General features: G+C 41.6%; 1 protein-coding gene across 3 annotated transcripts in view; it reads left to right on the top strand.

Annotated features, from left to right (window-relative positions):
- The window catches only part of phf2 (PHD finger protein 2), a 31,359-nt gene extending 14,408 nt beyond the window's left edge, over window positions 1-16,951 (top strand). Inside the window, exons 5-22 of one of the 3 annotated variants that reach the window (XM_053868192.1) lie at window positions 425-566; window positions 798-984; window positions 1,373-1,535; window positions 2,206-2,293; window positions 2,425-2,531; window positions 3,569-3,660; window positions 3,738-3,827; window positions 4,284-4,610; window positions 5,112-5,228; window positions 6,666-6,781; window positions 6,932-7,110; window positions 7,933-8,000; window positions 8,543-8,709; window positions 10,522-10,832; window positions 11,507-11,602; window positions 12,310-12,419; window positions 12,488-12,809; window positions 14,284-16,950. In XM_053868192.1, the coding sequence (XP_053724167.1) occupies window positions 425-566; window positions 798-984; window positions 1,373-1,535; window positions 2,206-2,293; window positions 2,425-2,531; window positions 3,569-3,660; window positions 3,738-3,827; window positions 4,284-4,610; window positions 5,112-5,228; window positions 6,666-6,781; window positions 6,932-7,110; window positions 7,933-8,000; window positions 8,543-8,709; window positions 10,522-10,832; window positions 11,507-11,602; window positions 12,310-12,419; window positions 12,488-12,809; window positions 14,284-14,372 (2,771 nt within the window). In that variant the 3' untranslated portion in view covers window positions 14,373-16,950. Of the gene's footprint in view, window positions 1-424; window positions 567-797; window positions 985-1,372; window positions 1,536-2,205; window positions 2,294-2,424; window positions 2,532-3,568; window positions 3,661-3,737; window positions 3,828-4,283; window positions 4,611-5,111; window positions 5,229-6,665; window positions 6,782-6,931; window positions 7,111-7,932; window positions 8,001-8,542; window positions 8,710-10,521; window positions 10,833-11,506; window positions 11,603-12,309; window positions 12,420-12,487; window positions 12,810-14,283 lie in introns of all 3 variants that reach the window. The other 2 variants (XM_053868193.1, XM_053868194.1) reach the window with 2 other exon arrangements.
- The last annotated feature ends 2,694 nt before the right edge of the window (window positions 16,952-19,645 follow it).

Raw genomic sequence — 19,645 nt, 5'->3', positions numbered from 1 at the left:
ATTACTTTATAACAATAAAGTCTGGAATGACTTGTTATAAAGTCAGGAGCATTAAATATTTATTTCAAAGTAGAGCCTCCTAAGGAACGAAAAACAAAAAAAAAATGAGCAGCACCAGAATGACCATCAATCGAAACAGTCTTCGTACACCTGAGTGGTTCAGTAGTGTCCTCTTGGTTGGTCGGGACAGAAACCTGCAACCTCCCTTCAGGTTCTCTGTTTAGACTTAGAGTATTAGGAAGTGATGAGCAGACTGTGTGACAGATAGTGGGACAAGAAACATTGTGTCACTGCAACAGGTCAGTAGAGGGCGCTGTTGTTCTATCTTCAGTAAAACCCGTTTTCTGTCTTGTAAAATTCAGTTCCACTTTAGTGCTGCTCAGTTTCCTCATAACAGCACTACTTTCCTTTGTGTTTCCCGCAGGCCCTGATGTCGGGGTGGACGTAGTGGACGTCACGAAGCAGACGAATAGCAAGATGAAGCTAAAAGAGTTTGTCGATTATTACTACAGCACAAACAGAAAGAAAGTGTTAAATGTCATCAACCTGGAGTTCTCCGACTCAAGGTATGTCCTCGACTTGATCCGGCTGCTGGTGGGATGTTTCTCTGTGATCTGTTTCGGATTCACACCACACACTGTTTAGAAGTCTCTTTAGAAAAACAGATGTGCATTTATCAAAAATGACTAACGTCAATTCAAAGCTCTAGTGGGGCTGCTTTAAAATAATTTATTCCTCACACTGGACATATAGGATTTTAACACGCTGTCTGTCCTTGATCTGCTTCTCTTCCTCAGGATGAACAACATTGTGGAGAGTCCTCAGATCGTGCGGCGGTTGTCCTGGGTCGAAAACTACTGGCCTGATGACGCTCTGCTAGGAAAGCCAAAAGTAACCAAGTACTGTCTGATCTGCGTGAAAGACAGCTACACTGACTTCCACATCGAGTGTGGTGGCGCTTCAGTCTGGTATCACGTGCTAAAGGTGAGTAAGTCCAGTTCAGATACCTTAGTCCAAACATCTGAGCAAGACTTTGGGCGTGTTTTGGAACAGTGAGTCATATAAATACATCAGTTTACAGCAAGAGAGGCAGTCCGTCAGGGAGGAGATTGGAAAGACATGCTGAGACTCAGTTCTGCTTGTGAGAGAGAGAAGAGGCTGTCCTGACATCTGCCTCCAGTGTATGGATATGATTCAATAAATTCACCATCGTAGGAGTTGAAAGTGTGTTTAGTGAGTCAGGATGACCTAGCCTCTGTGTTTCATTTTGTTCACGGACCAAAAGCTCTGACCTTGAAAACCTGCTGTACACGTATAAGAGACACATTTGGCTTCTACATGTGTGAGCTGATATTATCTTTGTTGACTACAGGGAGAGAAGATCTTCTTCCTCATTAAGCCCACCTCTGCAAACCTGTCCCTGTATGAGCGGTGGAGGTCGTCGTCCAATCACAGTGAAATGTTCTTCGCTGACCAGGTGGACAAGTGTTACAAATGCACGCTGAAGCAGGGACAGACGCTTTTCATCCCATCAGGTCGGTCTCATCACGTCACTCAGCAGTATGGATGGATGTTTGGGGAGCAAATAAGCAACAATCCATCAAAGAGACAAATGAATGAGGGTATCCACTTATTAATTTTGAATTGATGTGTACATTTATAGTCGATAAACATATTTTAAACCCATGTAATGTCATTGAATACCTGTCATTGAATATCTGTTTACTATTCTTATTTTCCAATTCTTCCAAACTTCATATTAACAAATGAAGTCAATATGATGTTCAAAGAAATTTTCAGATTTAAAACCACGTCACCATCTTGACATTGCATATCTGGATCACCATTTCAAAATAGTTTTCTCATTTATCATGTTAGATAGTTTTTTTGTGAGTTGAGTTCTGGTTTAAAAAGCACTCTCCTTCTCTATTTGTTACATATCTCAACTGCAAATTGTGATTAATAAATAAGTGAGAAAGTTGCAGCATTGATTATTATTACAAGTACTTTTCTTTTTTTCATTATTGTAAAAATTGCCATAGTTTAGCATTTTGATATTTTTCTGCCCACTTGGTTTCCTGCTGTTGATTAGTCTTCAGGCATGTACTGTGTTGTGATGACGCAGGTGATGTACACAGTTGTGCGATATGATCTTAGATCGTTTCACATTTCTTTGCCCTAAATGCCACATGTTCTTAACCCCAGGTTGGATCAATGCAATACTGACTCCAGTCGACTCTCTGGCCTTCTCCGGGCATTTCGTCCACAACTTGAGTGTGGAAATGCAGATGAGGTTGAGCTTTTGATGCTTTGTCTCTCCTATATTCAATTCCATCTCTGTGTCTTGCTAAAATGATCACTTCAGGAATCTGTTAAAACTACATTCACCTGCGATATTGACCTGGAGATGCTTGTTTCTCTCAGAGCATATGAAATCGAGAAGCGACTCAATGCCAACACCCTCACCCCCTTCCACAACTTCGAGACAGCGTGCTGGTACGTTGGACGACATTTCCTCGAGCGGTTTAAAGGTAAACATCTCAAGACCTGACTCGTCCATCTGCTTCACACACACACTCTCATTCCTGCATGTGTCTGCTGCCCAGATGATGAGCTGAGTCCTTAATATCATTCAGTCAGCAAATTACAGGAATCACAGATGAAAAGCCTCAAGTATGCTGGCAGAAGAAGACTCGCCGCTCCATTCGTGTGCCTTTGTTCAGACCTCAGAGATTACATGTTGATGATTCCTCCAGTTTTTGTCCGTGCTTCTGCTGCTGATACATTTAATTCTGTTATTTACCAATCCAAACATCTAACCCAGCTGAGAATGCACGAATGACAGACCACAATCACATTTTAATGGGCTTTTGAGTCCGTACCAAAACCAGACACACCTGTTCTCACATCCTCAATTAGTCGAGAGAAATTTGGAATGGGATGTGTAGAAGTGCTGATGAAGTTTTTTGCTTTCCTTTGTGATACCATCCGAATGGATCCATCTTAGGTAAAGCAGCTGAAGACATGGAGGATGTCATTATAATCAGATTAGATCTTATTTACGCAAGTTATGTCAGTACATAGTTAATAAATGAATAGATAATAAATTACATGGATTGATAAATACTAAATAAATTAAATGAGTTTGTGAAATATCAACTCAACAACCCAGTTTCATCACTGATCTGTTTCAAAATTGCTACAGAATACAAAAGATCGCACCATCCAGGGTTATAACTCCACTTGTGTTGATGGATGGTTTAAAAAACACTCTTCTGCTCAACATTTGTCATTAATAATCAGGTGACAAATAAATGCACTCCAAATAAAAGAAAGTCTTCCAAAGAAAGTCTAAAAATTACATTGCATTGGATGTTTTTTTTAGATTTAGTTTTATAAATATTACCTGAAAAAAAACAATGATTGTTGAAACAGAACCCAAAAATGAGACATTAAACACATTTTTTGTTTGAGTTTGGCATTTCTATGTTTTCCATCCATTTTGTTCCCTGAATTGTGTAATTCAGACTGCGAATCGACTGACTTTGAGCATTTTTTTTCTTCATAGGTTTACATAAAGCCAACAAGCAGCCTGCTCCGTATCTGATCCACGGTGCCAAAATCGTCAACGGAGCCTTCAAAACATGGACAAAGAAGCAGGCAGGGAAACATCTGTCATGCTGACATCAGTTCAGGAGCAAAACAAAGGGCTGAAAATGTGTTTTTTCTGCTGACAGGCACTTCTGGAACATGAGGACGAACTTCCTGAGAACATGAAGCCTTCACAGCTTATCAAGGACCTGGCCAGAGAGATCAGGCTATCAGAGGTGAAAAACTGAACTTCTGCTATTTTTCTCTTTGCGATATAGATTGCTATGTTGACTCAAATTAACTGGATTTTCACCAGTTGTGACATAAAGCCTCGTCTTTTTATCCTAATGGACACAAGTGATCTTATTTAGAAACCAGCTTTTTGGTGCCTGGAACTGCCTGGAACACTTGGGCAAGGAGGTAGCTAAATACCTTACATTTCCATTGCGGACTGATGATGTCAGGATCCGTCAGTCATTCCAGACTTAAACATGGGAAGTCTGAATTGCTGAATATGCTATCAGGGAGCTAAAGGCAGAATGAAACTACCAGTTACATTAGGTATTTCATCTGAATGAGATTGTCGTCTTCTGGGTGTGTTTCCATTAGAATCTTGTCCCGACTGACAGTTAAAGCATCTGACTGTGTGTTTTAACAAGGTCTGTACTTATGCTTATTCTCATGACCTTTAGAATGCAACAAAAGCCATTAAGAGTGAACCCAGCATCAAGGTTCCATTGGATGACCCTCCATCCACGCACTCAGAACCAGAAGAGCCCGTTTCCCCGGCCCACGTTCCCTCTCCCAGTAGTGAAAAACCCAGAAAGAAAACGTCCAAACCTCCAAAGATGCCCAAACCTCCTAAGATGCCAAAGGCTAAGGAGGGAGGGAAAAAGAAAGCCAAGAAAGTGAAAGAGTCGACGCCGCCACCACCGCCTCCTAAGCCATCCAGCTTTGCAGCGTTGGAGTCCCACGCGCGGGATATTTTAAGTAGAATGGAGCAGCCAAAAAAAATGAAGGTAAGACCTTCATGCTTCTTATCAGCATCTGTTAAGTGTTAAGTCGGAAGATGAGGTATCAAGAAACGGTGTGCTAATTTTCCCAGGCGCTCTTGGTTTAGAAATGGTATGAGGTTTCATTGAATTAGTTGTTTAAGTCCAAACACAATCAGCTGATAGTACCATCTGGTGGCCCCTGTAAATCAGGACACTGTTTCATGAATCCTCATCTACCCTTCAATAGTGGGGAGGAATATTCCCCAGGAGGAATTCTCCCAGTCCTTGTAATCTAGGAGTAATAATACATAATTTAAGAGCATGGATTGTTTGTTCCGAGATGTTTCAAAGGGTTAATATATTCACAGGTGAGTAGAATCTACAGACACACAATTATGTGCGCATTCGTGCACATTTTACCATTTAATTCCCGCCCTTTCTACCGAAATGTCTTCTGTCTGTATTTCACTTTCTGACTATTTACTAGCTAATGAGATCATTTTTAAATGCGGTGTCTGTTTTCAGAGTGTTAAAAATGTCTTGGGCATGTCAGAGAGGGAGACCCTGAAGCAAAACAACGTGGAGAAGTTTGAAATGAGAGAGCAGAATAAGAACAAGACTGAAGCAAAGTGGAAGTATAAGGTGAGACAGCACCGGATCGTAGGTGCAGCATCAGACATCAAAGCCAACCATTCACAGAACCATCCAGAAGCCATTTGCACGTTTAACATTATGGCAATCAGTGGGAGTAGTGATGCTGCTTTAAAGGTCTGCAGTTAATCAAATATTAAAATCCACAATTCTCTCCACTTAATGGAATTTCTCATTTAAGCTGTAACATGTGCGCTGGTTGCTGCCAAGTGCTCTCTGAACAACGAATGTTCAGAGAGCACTTGGCAACAAGTTAGAATAGGAGTTAGAATATCATTGTGTTGAAATGCAGACAAAGTGAGGAGGACTCTTTCACGGGAAGTTTCGGTAGGCCATCCTGATGCCGGCCAAGCATTTGCAGATGGAGGGAAGATCGTGTTGTATCCTCACCAAGGACACCAAATCTGCCCCAGTGATTACAGCAGATTGAAGTAAACTCTCGCAGCTCCTCTGTCAGCGGCTGGTGTGTCCACGTTCAAACGACTGTCAAGTTAAAGCCATTTATTAATCATCATCATGTAAAATTTCAGTTTCACATTACGTCTCATTTTTGAACACTTAAATACTTGAGACAAAAATGGATCTGGAGACGAGGACCCGATCTGTGATATCATGGCGATGGCGGGTTCTGAACAAATCTGTAGCTGTCGATAAATTTGCTTCTCTTTTTTTCCTCAATGATGTTTTTTCTGACAAAGTACTATTCTCTATTATATCATCACTCAAATGTTTTGGCTGGAAAGCCATGGAAAACTGACTCGGAGTCTTTGCAAGTATAAAGTAAAGCCTTTACTTGCAGGTAAAACCTGTAATGGTCGCGGGTTACTGCCGCTCATCCTTGGTCGTTTTGCTTGCATCGATTGTTGGTAAATCCACTTCATGTCAATGCGTGCGTCTTAAATATCTATAGAAAAGGCTCTTTTAAGAAAGACCACCAGCACCAGATCACATTCAACATCAAGAAGATACTGTACCGTAATGAAGCCTCTTACGATCTAGGAAGATGAAAATTAAATTGTTTTCGAATGCCATTGACCCCAATGGTAACCATCAATAGAACCGGAAGAGTGGAGCCATCAGCGAAATGTACTTGTAATAACATTTTAGTTGTAGTATGTTCAGGGGGTTTCTACAACTTGTGTTTCGGTACAGGATCCCTAGTTTAAGCCTAAATGTCCTCCATTGGGTGGGTGTCCTGTCGGGACCACACCCATGTTAAAGTTGGGCAGCAGCCGCGGGGCTTAAAACGGCTTCCTGAGGGCTGCAAGTTAGAGACCCCTCTCGACATCCTTTTCTAGCGACTTGCTGTTTACCCTCCTCTTCCCTAGTGATATTTCTTTTTCCAGCGATTTCAGATGACAAAGTCTTCAGTAGAACAGACTGGGGCCTTGTGATTGATGCGTTTTAATGTCCTCTTGTTCACTCCAGAACAGTAAACCTGATTCTCTACTAAAGATGGAAGAAGAGTGTAAATTTGACAGAACGTCGCTGTCGGGCAATAAAGATAAACTGGGTTTCGGTTTGTCTCACAAGAAGCTGCTCGGGTGAGTCTCAACTTCTCTTGAGCTCTCTTTAAATGCTTCCTGACACATTTTTTGGATAACTCTGATGATTGCTGCGCTCTGGCCCACCAGCCATTAAAGCTGACTCAAGGTCATGTTCCCCCCGTCGTTCTCTTGTGGTTTCCTTTGCAGCTCAAAGTTGCTGAAACCTCAGACCAACTCCAGTGTTTTCGGATCATTACAAAACCTAAAAGAGGACAAGAATAAGCCTGTGAGAGACGAGTACGAGTACGTCTCTGATGAGGGCGAGCTGAAGATTGATGAGTTCCCCATCAGAAGGAAAAAGAACACCATGAAGAGAGACTTTTCCTGTGAGTATTGGAGGGCCGACACCCGCTCCAACTTTTTTCATACTTTAACAATTTAACCGATTATGTGAAGTTTACCATAATTGAAGTGATCCTTGTTCAGTTCTTGTAATGCCATGACAATGTATTTATATACTGTGTCCCCATTAATGTTCACTGATCATGGACACACTCTCACAGCCAGCCCTAATGCTCCTACCCAGCATTAGTAATGGACCATCAACAAATTGCAAAGCGGTCAAAGTATCAGTGAAATCTTCAATAAGGCAATGGAAAATGACCATTTTAGGAGAGAGAATTGTGAAAAGGTTTTTCATCTCTGAAGAAAATGCACTGTCAGTTTGTATAATGATTTGGAGAATAGAATATGACTAAGTGATCATTTATTCACCTTATTTCTAATATGTCTTCAATAGCCTCTGGGAAATGTGTTAAGTAAACTGTGAGACATGAGATACAGGCCAACAGACACGACCGGGTTCAACCAGAGACGTGAAACAAGGAATTTCCCATCTCTACACTTAGTTAACTGTTATATTTAAACATGAACCAATATGATGTTGGAGACAAACTCGACTTTTCAAGAGAGAGTTTCAAGAGAGACTGTAGTGTGTCCAACACATGGAATAGAATGAAAATATATTTAACGTGATAATTATCGTTACTGCGATCACTTTTTCTTTATTGCCCATCCCTACTCATTCGTATTCTACACTGGTCATTGTATTCCCTGAGCTCAAGTTTGCTGAACAGCAAGACAGTCTCATGTAATGTACCCTCACTGTTCTCAGCTGACAGTTTACTAACAACGTTTCTCATGTCCAGTTTTGTCAGATATCAGAGAACCTATTCAGCCAACCAAAAAACCAAAGTTCCAGCCGTTGATGTCCAAGGTACGTGACTACACTTGTGTCATCTTGCTTACCATCTTATGAAATTATCTCTCAACATGTCGGCAGATTTAATAAAGCTTGTCTGTGCACTTCCTCCACCTATGAAGGATGTCATGATTTGAGGCCAGCGGGGGCTTTGAATCGATTAGGTTTACTAAAAATCTAATTAAGACCGAGTTTAAATGGCACTAGTGTTGATATCATGATCTACACGTTGACATTCACTTGGGCTGTTCTCTTATTGTGCTATTGTGATTATAGAGAGGTTATTAAGTTTGAGAGAGGATGAGAGAGTAGATGTAAAAAAGGCACTGATATTTAATACATTTTATAGTCAGCTGGTCATTGATTGTTCTCAGCTGTGATTCCCACCCTTTTTGATGGCTCTTTTGTGAGATTGAATAAGACACTGCAGGTTCAGAGGACGAAGAAGAGATGAAGAATTCTGAAGCGAATTCCACACAGTGTTGAGCTTGTAACTGAACAAGTGTATTAAAGAAGAGTTAAAAGAAAAATTCAAACCATTGTCATCTCAATTTCAGCCTGTGGACTCATCTGATGAAGAGACATTGCACATTGACACAGAAGCCAAGCCAGACATGAAGAGTCGCAACTCAAAGGTCAAGAAGAAGACAGGTAGCGCTGCTGGGATTCTGGACCTGCTGCAGGCCAGCAAACAAGTCGGTGGGATTGACTACAGCTCCAACAGGTAGACCTGCAACCGCCAGTGACTTTCCTTTGTGCTCTCCTCACTCAGCAGCTCCATGACCGGCTTCACTTAATGAATTTTTGGGGCTGTAATGGGTCAACTTTCCGACAAACAGACGACTTTTCCACAACTGAAAAATCTGCTAGAGTAACAATTTACTCAGATTCTGTCAGCAGTTTGTGTGAAGTCGCTGTGTTTTGACATCCATTTATCAAAGGCAGCCTCCGGGCTCTTCCCGCCACACTTTGCTGTTTAGTTCAGAGCTTGATGGTCTGTTTCCAACTCAATGAAAGCTACAAATCGACAGAGAAAAACGATTGACCACATCATGCTCATTTATTAAAAGGTCCCCGGGCTTTGATATCAAGCTGAGTACAGGCTCACACACCGATTCCTGCTTTAAATTACCACTTACAACCGAAAACCTTGTTGCTCATTGACGTTTTCGCGCTTTTCCTTTTAAGGTTTTTCTTCTCAATCGCTTGTGTATTGGCTGAACACCAGTCCTTCTGGGAGATGGCGGTGTTGCGATTACAACTAATGACGCATTTCCATCCAATTTTGTAGAATCACCTACGACTTTCACGCCAATTTCACCAATCACTTTAGTAATCTTTCGGCCAGCCCTCTATGCAGCAGGTGCAGCATCATATTCCCTCCCTCCATGTTGAGAAGAGGTTGTGTCCGATGCCAAATGCTAAAACGTGGAACTCAGTAGTGCAGCGTGCCATCACCCGAACACTCTACAATGTGGACGTAAACAAACATGGCTGACCGCAAGAGCCATCTCTGCACGCCATTTCTGACACTGCATCCCGACCCTGTGGAACATATCAGCAGTTACTGTTTTAACTGGCTCTATTAACACGCATACAAACATTCCCCACCTTTACCTCTCAGTTTCTGCCCATCCAAACATCCCTCAGTCTCCGCCCTTGTGAGGAGCTCTGTAACAAAACAAGGAGCACTCAATACACGCTGTCAGCCCAGAAACAACTCACAAACATCATCATAAAATAAATTGACTTATTTTATCATATTTTTTTTATTTAGCAAGACTTATATTTATTTATTGTGTGTGTGTTCTTCGCACTTAAAATACTAGCGTATTTTGTCAAAATCATTATAGCCTGGAACTTTTTTAGGCTAAAAACTGACACTATTTTTTTTTTTTTTGGAGAGGGCCTCATTTCCTGTTGCTGTTCCACAACCATAAATGATTGCAACTTTCACAGCATTTTGTTTTAGATCTGCAAAAAAACAGGCATTTTTAGAGGCAGCCATCAATGAAAATCTCTGAGGGACTGGAATGTTTGCCAGTTTTCAATCACTCTGAAACACTTAACTTCCTACTGTATTCAACCCAAGCATGGAAACTGAATTCCCTCTGCATAATCCAAAGGTTTCTGTTTGTTCTTATTTAACCCTTTTACACCCATATTTATGTTTTGTAACGTAAAAGTATCTAAATCACTAAATCACTGGCATGTTAACTGGCTATTACATTTTAATTTCATGATACATTTTTTGCCTTCATTTTTCCTTTGGTTTTGAGACATTTTCATATACACGTGTTTATTATCATTTATTCGATTTTCTTTTGCACTGTCTTCTCAAATCCAAGCAACAATACACTTCCAGTGACACTAGTGAAACAGCAACAACAATATGCAGCTATGTTTTCAGTTGTTCAAATGTGAACAGGAAGTTATCTGTCCGACAGTCGTCTAAGTCTCTTTTCACCCTTCCAGCGTGCCGGCCGCTGTGTAATGTCCTGTGTTGTTGTGTATTTTCTTATTGACGTACTTACAGTCAGCCACCTGCATCTCCCAGCACACAGGAGGCCATTCAGGGCATGCTGTCCATGGCCAACCTGTCATCTTCAGTCAGCTTGCAGCAGCCTTGGAGCAACAGCCAGTCCAAAAACAATAGCCAGTCCAAGAGCAACTCGCACAGCTCGCAGGCCAGCAAGAAAACCAGCTCGGGGATGGTGGGGGGCGGTAACGGCAAGCAGTCGTCGAAGCGCCTGCTGAAGAAGCCTCGGAAAAGCAGCAGCATGGAGAGCCTGGACTACGACGACGACCACGACCACATGGACGCCTGCTTCAAGGACTCGGATTACGGTAAGACTTAGTTGACTGTGCACTGATGGGACAGCAGATGGCCTGAGCTGTAATGTTTTTGAGTGCATGCATACATCCATGTTCCCTTTGATCAGTCTGTGGACTGTTCAGATCGCATCCCAGTAATGGTTCTGAAGCTGATCCCGAGTGACTCTTGCTCCATCGACTGCAACTCCTGAATTCTCTCTAGCTGTTCATCACTGACTTCAGGTTTATTTTGAATGCATAATTTTGGTGCTTTAATTTGCGACATTGTTCAAGCACTTCCTTCTTTCTGTTCCTGGTCCAACAACAGCTGTTTGGTCCATTCCTGCTTGTTAATAAGTCATTAACACAAGTTCCCAAATTGTTATTTTACATTCCTTTGAACATCTCATTAGCAGCAAGAGAGCCATTTGCAGCATTAGCTCTCAGAAATAAGCAGGCGGAGTGAGGTCCAGCTTTCCATCTTCTCTCCTCCTGTAAACAGGCCATTCTTTATCTTGATCGGCCAATTATCAGGTATTAGGAGGAATGTTGCCGGAGAACAGCTGTCTCACAGCTGTCCTCCACAGAGTCGGGAGGAGCTCCACCACCATTTTAGGCTTTCCACTGCAGTGGGCTCTTTTCTTTCATGACAGTAGTTGTCTATTTGTGAACTTTACATCTCTGAATTTCTGTTATCTTGTTGTCAGTTTACCCCTCTCTGGAGTCTGAGGAGGATAATCCTGTGTTCAAGTCCAGATCGAAGAAGCGGAAAAGTAGCGATGACACCCCGTACAGCCCCACAGGTAACCACTTCCTGCCTCCCGTTTGCTTTGAATAATAGGATACCTGCCTGCTCATTGTTGGAGGGATTCATGTATACAGTATACAAATATCCTTTTGGTAAACACTGGGAATATACAAAAATCTTCCACTCTGAAAGTTAAAAACAAGTCAAGTTGGTCCTGATGGATTTTGAAATAAAGTAGATTTTTTTTTTCCCTCAACTTTTTCAATCTCATTTTACAAACAACATTTTTATGATTGCGCTATGAACCTCACACACATATGTAGACACAAGACACACATTGGCTGCACACTTGGTCAGTGAACTGGATCTGAAACGGGATCAAGGCCTCAACATCAGAGCCAACACAGACACAGGATTGTTTCATGTCCTTATAGTTTCCTATTCTGATGCTTCATTAACGTCCACCTGGTTTAAACATCATACGGAGGAGCAGACCTGTTTGGTTTTGTGCTGCTGAACACAACTGCGTGGTGGTCGTCTGTCACGTGGTCCATCCCTTTGGGTCAGAAAGTCTTGGGTTCTTCCAAGTTTCACTTCAAATGTCTCCGAAGGAAAGTTGGTTGGAATCTCAGGGTCACAAATGGAAAACCTGGTGGCTCAAATTTAAAAAAAGGAGACGAGGACTCTCTGATCTACAGTGAAGTGCAGTTGTGATGAAGCATTTCTTCTATTGAAAGCTGAAGGAAGTGCACCTCTTCACAGCTCGAGTTGGTCCCTCAGTTCCAAGACAGGAGAGGCCGTCAAGAGAAGGAGCTCGGGTGGCTTCAATAGAAACCGGTCTGGCAGCAGCTGCAGCCAAGCTTTCGCATCAGGTTTGTCCATTATGAAACCACAGTTTGGCCATGGTCTGGTGAATTACTAGAGCGTCTGGTGCACGCAGGAGGAGCAGCAGAGAACCAAGAAGAAAAAGAAAAACACCAAAAAGAAGTTGACTGTGTTTGAGGAGCCACACAGACTCTCCAATGACAGCAGCTCTCCAGATCACAACGCAGACTCTCACGACGGCAACCTCTCGGAACAGGAGTTCCACAGCGGGCCGGTCAAGTCTCCGACGGGGGGCCCTCAGCCCATGGCGCCGGGGGTCTTCCTCAGCCACAGGCGGCCGTCCATGTCATCTCCCAACAACAGCACCAACTCTTCCAGCACCAACAGCAGCAGCAACATGGTGAAGATCGACCGTGGGGGCGCTGCTGATGCCAAAGGTCAGTTTGTTGGAGCTATGGTTGTTGAGTCAATAAATTTACATTTTTAATCTACATTAATTGCACTAAAGCTGAGTTAACTCGCGATTCATGGCAAATGAATCCCGCATGGACAGTACCTGTTCTGTTCCTTTAAGCTATTCTAAGAACAGAGTCAACATGTGGGATTCATTTGCTATTAATTGTGAGTTAACACCGCTTCAGCGGGATTATTTGAGATTATAATTTTGATCTGTTCACAGCTAGGCCTGCATTATATGGTGAAAAATATGATTCAAAATTTTTTTTTTTGCTTAGAATTGATATCACGATTCTCTGGCACGATTGTTTCCCCCCATGAAATATAAAGCTTATTGCACAAACACCAAGATGCAAGTCCATCCGTCAGTCCCTGTGCCAATATCTCCCCTTCGTGCTCATCGGGGAAATAACCAGTCTGTAGGCACTTGCACTTCATGGTGAAATCAGTCGCTATGAAGTTGACAGTTAGGCTCATGTACGGCTCCATGGTTCAAGTAAAACAGGTGACTACCAGGCGCTTTGTCATTGCCTGAGGGTGAAGCCTGAGCATGGTGGCAACTCAGAAAGTAGTAAAGGGAAGTCAAATTTGTGATGCAAATCCAGTTGGTTTGTAAATTAACTGTGAATCGTATTTAATGAAAAATGAAATCAGACACAGGTTTGAATCAAAATACTTTTTTTTTTTTTTTTTACGACATATCATGCTGACCTTTTGACAGCCCGATTTTCTTCTGGACCCTCACAACAGTCCCTGTATGTAATATTGCCTGGAGGGAATGTAGTTGCCCACTCCAGATGGTAACATATCCTTTATTTTAAAGTAATAACTTAAAAAAAATGTATTTAACAATCATGTTTGACATTCAACTTCGGCCACAAATTCTCATTTTGGTACGCCTCTATTACAAACTATAAAAAGTTCTGTCGCTCAGCTGTTTTTTCAGCTTCAATGGGTCCAAGCTCTGAATCAGATTTTCCACTGGGCCTCAGACATGATGCCACCAAGGTCACGTGTTTACACATCTATCATGGCCAGCTCCGCGCTATGATAATGACTTGGCTCCCCAGGCTACTATATATTATGCACTCTCAGGCCCCACATGAAGAGCCGCGTATGCAGCATGACCTTTCTGACTTCTGGTGGGAACCTGAACCGCACGTTGACAACCCTGCTGTGAGAAACTGTAAAAATGATCACTTCTGTTTATAGCGTTTGATTGAGAGTGAGTGTATTTGTGTGTGTCTTTGGGAACTAAATGCTTCGATTCATATGTTTCATCACATTTATTTTTATATCTATTTTTGTTTTTTTGATCTCCAAACCTGCTGCTTTCGCATGCGTGTGGTTTGCCACATGCTCAGTTTGTTTTTCACCATGTTTACGATGTCAAAAAAAAAAAAAAGTTTTCCAGACCTCCCGTGTGACTTCCAGTCTCATCTCCTGTTTCCACAGCGAAGCGGCTAAAGAAAGGCATGGCCACGGCCAAACAGAGACTGGGAAAGATCCTAAAGATTCATCGAAACGGAAAGCTCCTCCTGTAGCACGACTGTTGTCGGGACATTTCCTGGACCCCACAACTTCTGTTCAGTGACTCAAAGCCAACACTGGTGTGAGTGAGACAGGAGGCTGGGAGATGGAGAACGTTTTCTAAGAAGAACATCACACAACTAGGTCTTTGCCTCTCCTTTATAACTTTCAGATATAAAAGTGTACAGAAGCTACTATAAATATTTTTAAGAGGGCGTGTCTGGTTTTACTACGGCTTATCAGGGGTTCAGAAGAAGTGTCATTCCAAGACTCCTGAAAGTATCCCCTGCATGCTTGCATGTGCGCTTGGGTTCGGAGGGGGAGGGAGGGCTCGAGGGTGGGCGCTTTGTGTTTCCTTTTCATGCAGCTTATCACAGCCACACGGATGACGGAGTGGTTACCTCTTTGCAAAGCACTATCAGCCGTGGTATTTATTTATTCGTACTTATTGAAGCAGGACGTCGCAGAACAACCGTAGAAGCACAAAGTGTCCGGACGTCCGCTCATCATAGGAAGTGAGACACTAACCACCAGCCTCATCCGTGTGGGTCTGCATTCACACGGGGATACTTTCGCTCTTCCTTTGCTTTCTCAGGCAGCACCTCCACATCTGCAGTTCCACTCACATCTTAGAGAATGTAGCTTGTACATAGCCTTCCAAATACTTCTATCCCTTTCCTTCCCTTATTTTTACCTGCTCTTAGTTACAAATGAATAAATATATAAAGATATATATATATATATATGAAAATGCATAATCATATTTTTATTTTCATCCATGTAATTGCTAGCAGCATTATTCAATAACACATTGATCACGTTCAATTTCAGACTTATTTGGAGCTTTTGCCATGTAGCTTTTAAATTGCTAATATACCGTTGTTGTATTTGTACAAAGTGTCACGTAGTGGAAGACAAATGCACTATTTGAGTTGACCGTGCCAGATGTAAGTTACGTGTTCCGAAAGTTATTTCTCATTCCCGCAAAACATTAGTGATCCAGCACACTCAGCTTCACGTATGAAGTAATGAGCAGAAACGCAGAAATAACTTTCCACTCCTTTTGTTTTTCGCAATGCAGTGTTTAGTCTTCTCTTTCTGTCAAAATCCCCCTTGAACTAATAGCTATTTTACTCTGATTGAAATTAATAATCGCCAGAATAAACGTCACTTTCTTTTCTATTTAACAACTAGATAATGATGTAGTAAATGAAATATATGTGTACGTTTGTATCATTGTAAAGTACAGCTCCATGCTTTGATGCAGTGTTGCTGAGAAATATCAGCATCAGCAGGTTTATTTTCAATGCATTAACATGATTATTCGAATGTGTTTTGATGATTTTTAACGTGAGTCTTCCTTTTTCAAATTTCGTAGAAATTCTTTCCGAAAAATGACTTTAAACTTTTAAATTGCTTGTCAGTATTAAATCCACATTTTCATGAAGAGCTGACTGTTATATTCAACATTACTTCGTTGAGAACTATTACTTCAAGTATATATTTATGGCTTGAAAAATAATGTGATTATCACATTTCATTTGGATCTTCGTAGTCTGTTAACTTGTGTATTGACTAGTTTAATACTGAAAGATAGTGATCGGGGTCGACATCAACTCATCCAAGGTCATGACACGACTGTGTTATTGCATAGTGCTGTATTCACAAGGTGTTGCCTGGAAACCAACTGAAGACGTGAATCATGTGATCGTCATATGGCCTTACACACATATACACAACCACACAACAAATATTGTATCATGTCAACAAGAGAGGAAGCTTTGAGGAAAACTATTGTAAAAAAGGTTTAAAAAAAAAAAAGTTTCTATGACCAGCCTCTTGTTGGACTCGTCGTCTCCTGAAGGGTTTGGGATTATTTTACTAGCACCTTGTGAAGTGTTTCTGTGTCAGTGATGTAATTTATTAATGTTTGTAGCTTTTTATACTTGTACAAACCTTTTTGTTTTTGAATATGTCATCAAATCGTGAATTGGTCCCTTGCAAGGAGGGCCGGGGTGTTGTGGGGGGGTCAGGGGGGAGGGATGTGGGCTGGGACACTTTTACACTAGAAACCACATTAGCAAATGTATCATTGTTACTTTTACTTTTGTAACTCCATCTTGTCTTCACTCCACGTCGATGTTATTTCAATGTTACATGGTGTTATGATTGATCTTACAAGCAGCTACATCTCACGGCTCCAGCGTCGCGCCCGTCACGCTCGGGTCCAACTTCAACATGATTTCAGGACTTTTTTTTTTTTGTTTCTTTTGTACGATATGTTTTGTGTTTATTTACGTTTGTTTTTACATGTCCGCTCATTCAAAGTGTCCGCCGCGCCCGGCCGGTGGGCCGTCTCTGTCGTAGCCGTCTTCCCTCTCTGTTATCGACAGTACTCGTAGATATTTACAGCCCCTTTGGACTTGAGTCTATATTTTTCTGTATTTTCTGTTCGAAATCATGACTCAATTTTTTAAGATGTCAAGGAAAGGCGGGGAACTCCGAGGAACAAACATATTGTCGTCGAATGATATGATTGTCCGCCTTGTCTACTTTTGCAATACAGTTACTGTGGAAAACAAACGTTGTGAGGTTGTTGCTCTGAGTGATGCCCAAACACTCACACACACACACACAGATGCTGCAAACTTTGACTCACCAGCTCGATGAGGTCAACTATAAATGACACAAATGTGTGTCTGTGTACACACTCTCACATTTGTGTCTCTATCTTTGTGGACACAACACTTTCCCCCTAGCCGTCCAAAACACATGGCTAACTTGAACCAGGACTCTGAACCAAAGTGAAACCCAATTGTAATGACCCACTTATTCTGAAGCCCTCATCTCAAATTGAGGCTTTACCTCGTAGGGACCAGCAATACATCCCCTGAAGGACAGCTACACAAGTACTCACACACACACACACACACTTTAAAACAACAGAAAACCAGTACTCAATTGTGTTGCGAGCGTAAGCTCGAACACTTGGAAGAGATGTGGATGATACTTTGCTGGGAAATCAGAACATCGGCAGGTTTATTTTTGATACATTATTTGAATGCGTTTTGCTTTTTTTTTTTAAAAGACTTTTATGAGACGCCACCAAAGTGTTGATTCTGACAACTGCCGCTATTTCAGCGCTTTGTTTACACAACGAGTAATATACATATATATAATATACATGCTTTTTTTTTTTTTTTTACATACATTTTTGGGCGGTCCAGAGGGAGTCCACATTTACCTTCTAAATTAACTGCTATGAAGTCAGAACAGAGTTCAGAGAATGTCTCAAGCTGACTCCAAGTTTCAGGTGCGACCTGCTCGTGCCACGAGATGGCGATAAAGAGCAAGTAAAGTTCCTTCTGGAGTCTCTCGGAACTTGGCTGAGAGAAACTCACAGCCGAGTTACTTTCCGTGTACGGCGACTATAAAACACCTACTTAATTTAAATGTAGAATTGAACAAGTGGGAGGTCTTGTGTAAAACTCAAACGTATTTGGTTGGAAGACGAGGAACAAAATGGATGGAATAAAAAGCAAATGAACAGCCGTTAACGCCTTCTGAGCAACGATGAAGTCGAGGTTCCAAAACCCCCCTGTAGTTAAAGTCGTTAAAAGCCTGACAAGAAAAAAAAAGTGTCAGTTGAAATGGGACCAAACCCGATGGTCCGCGTGAGAATGACGCTTTTCACAAAGCCCGGCTGGATCAGAATAAATTGATTTATCATATATATTCTCTCAAAAAAATCATTCGTTGTGAGAAATTTTGGAATTTACGTTAATGTTAAATCAATATTAATTTCTATAAAAAAGTTAAACTTTTCGAAGACACCAGCGGCAGTGTTTCGATTGGGAAACACATAACTATTAACGCACTCATTACTTGTTTATTTACAGTTAATCGGTAATATATCTGTATCAGTAATCATGATTCATTACTGGCCGATATCCATCAAATACGCACATGAATAAGCTGTTCATTTAGGGGAATAAATGTTTCCTAATATAAAGTGTGTTCTTGTGTTACTGTTAAAGAGAGAAACAAGTGAAATTCATTTCGTTATGATTTCAAGCATGGAAGATGGAGACGCTGGTTCAGCTGACATAAATGAGTGTATCCCATCAGATTCTATCGTCAGACACTGAATGATTTATTGAACATTTCATGTCAAAGAAAATTAACAAAATATCAATGTATTATCATTTATTTATTGTGGGGTTTTTTATTATTTATTTTTAACTTTCAAATCATTTTAAGATTTCTGAACAAAGATGGCAGTCAGATCACAAGAGACATCCTGGGTAACTCGACTGCGAGTATGTGACACACACACGTGTATAGAGAGGAGTGGGAGCTTGGTAAATATTCCAAGAGCAGTGTTGACGCATGGACACCATGCTGATGGCCATTTCATATGTGATGCAGATAAAATGGCTCATAATTTAATTTTTTTTTTTTCGGACTCTTTCCCCACTTTACCTGTCTAGTTCCGCTGCCTGATGCAAAGCCCAGCCGGGCCTTTCTGACCACTGTGTGTTTTCATTTGGTCCTGATTTTGACCTGCAGCTGAACCAGTTTTGGCCGACCGGGTGTGTGATAAACAAACCAAAATGGAACTATTCCGAGGCCGAAGTGTGACCATGAAAATGAAGTCGAAATTGTGCGGCTGTGAATCAGAGAAGCAGGAGGGGAGGGTCAAAGTTCAGGACCCCGTTTCCACCCGGACTGGTTGTTATTGTTAGCTAATTGTTAACACCAAGCCAGAGGAGCTCTGACATCAGCCAGAGGAGAAATCACATGACGGGTCCTCACAGGATCCCTGGCTGGGCCTGACATGAAAGTGATGGAGCCGCAGCTCATCTGCACCAGTTTAACTTCACATTAGACCATCATCTTCATCATCACCATGCATCTGATTCATGCAGATAGGCTGCATTGCAACTGCCATTTAACCATGTGTAAATCTGTCATCTATCATCTACAATGGTGGATCTGCTGAATCACAATGGTAAATATGTGTTAATCTAGTTCTAAGTTAATCAAAGCCAGAACCAGAACCAAGCATTTGTGAGGTCACTGAAGGTGGATCCTGTCGGCGCACCATTAGAATGCAGGTCAAAAAGCTCTTCAGCTTCAGGATCAGAGGAGAAACAACAAATGACAGCTGGGTGCTCCAATGGAGCCAGTGAGCGTGGAAGCTGTTCTTCTAACCAAAAGATGAAGAGCATCATTACAAAAAGGTGAATAGGTGTTTGTAAGATTATTTTAGTATGAAAGTTTGCCT

The sequence above is a fragment of the Synchiropus splendidus genome, chromosome 6 (genome assembly GCF_027744825.2).
Source record: "Synchiropus splendidus isolate RoL2022-P1 chromosome 6, RoL_Sspl_1.0, whole genome shotgun sequence".
Classification (NCBI taxonomy): domain Eukaryota; kingdom Metazoa; phylum Chordata; class Actinopteri; order Syngnathiformes; family Callionymidae; genus Synchiropus; species Synchiropus splendidus.
Note: the sequence above shows the minus strand (reverse complement) of the source record. Positions and strands in the feature narration are given on the sequence as shown.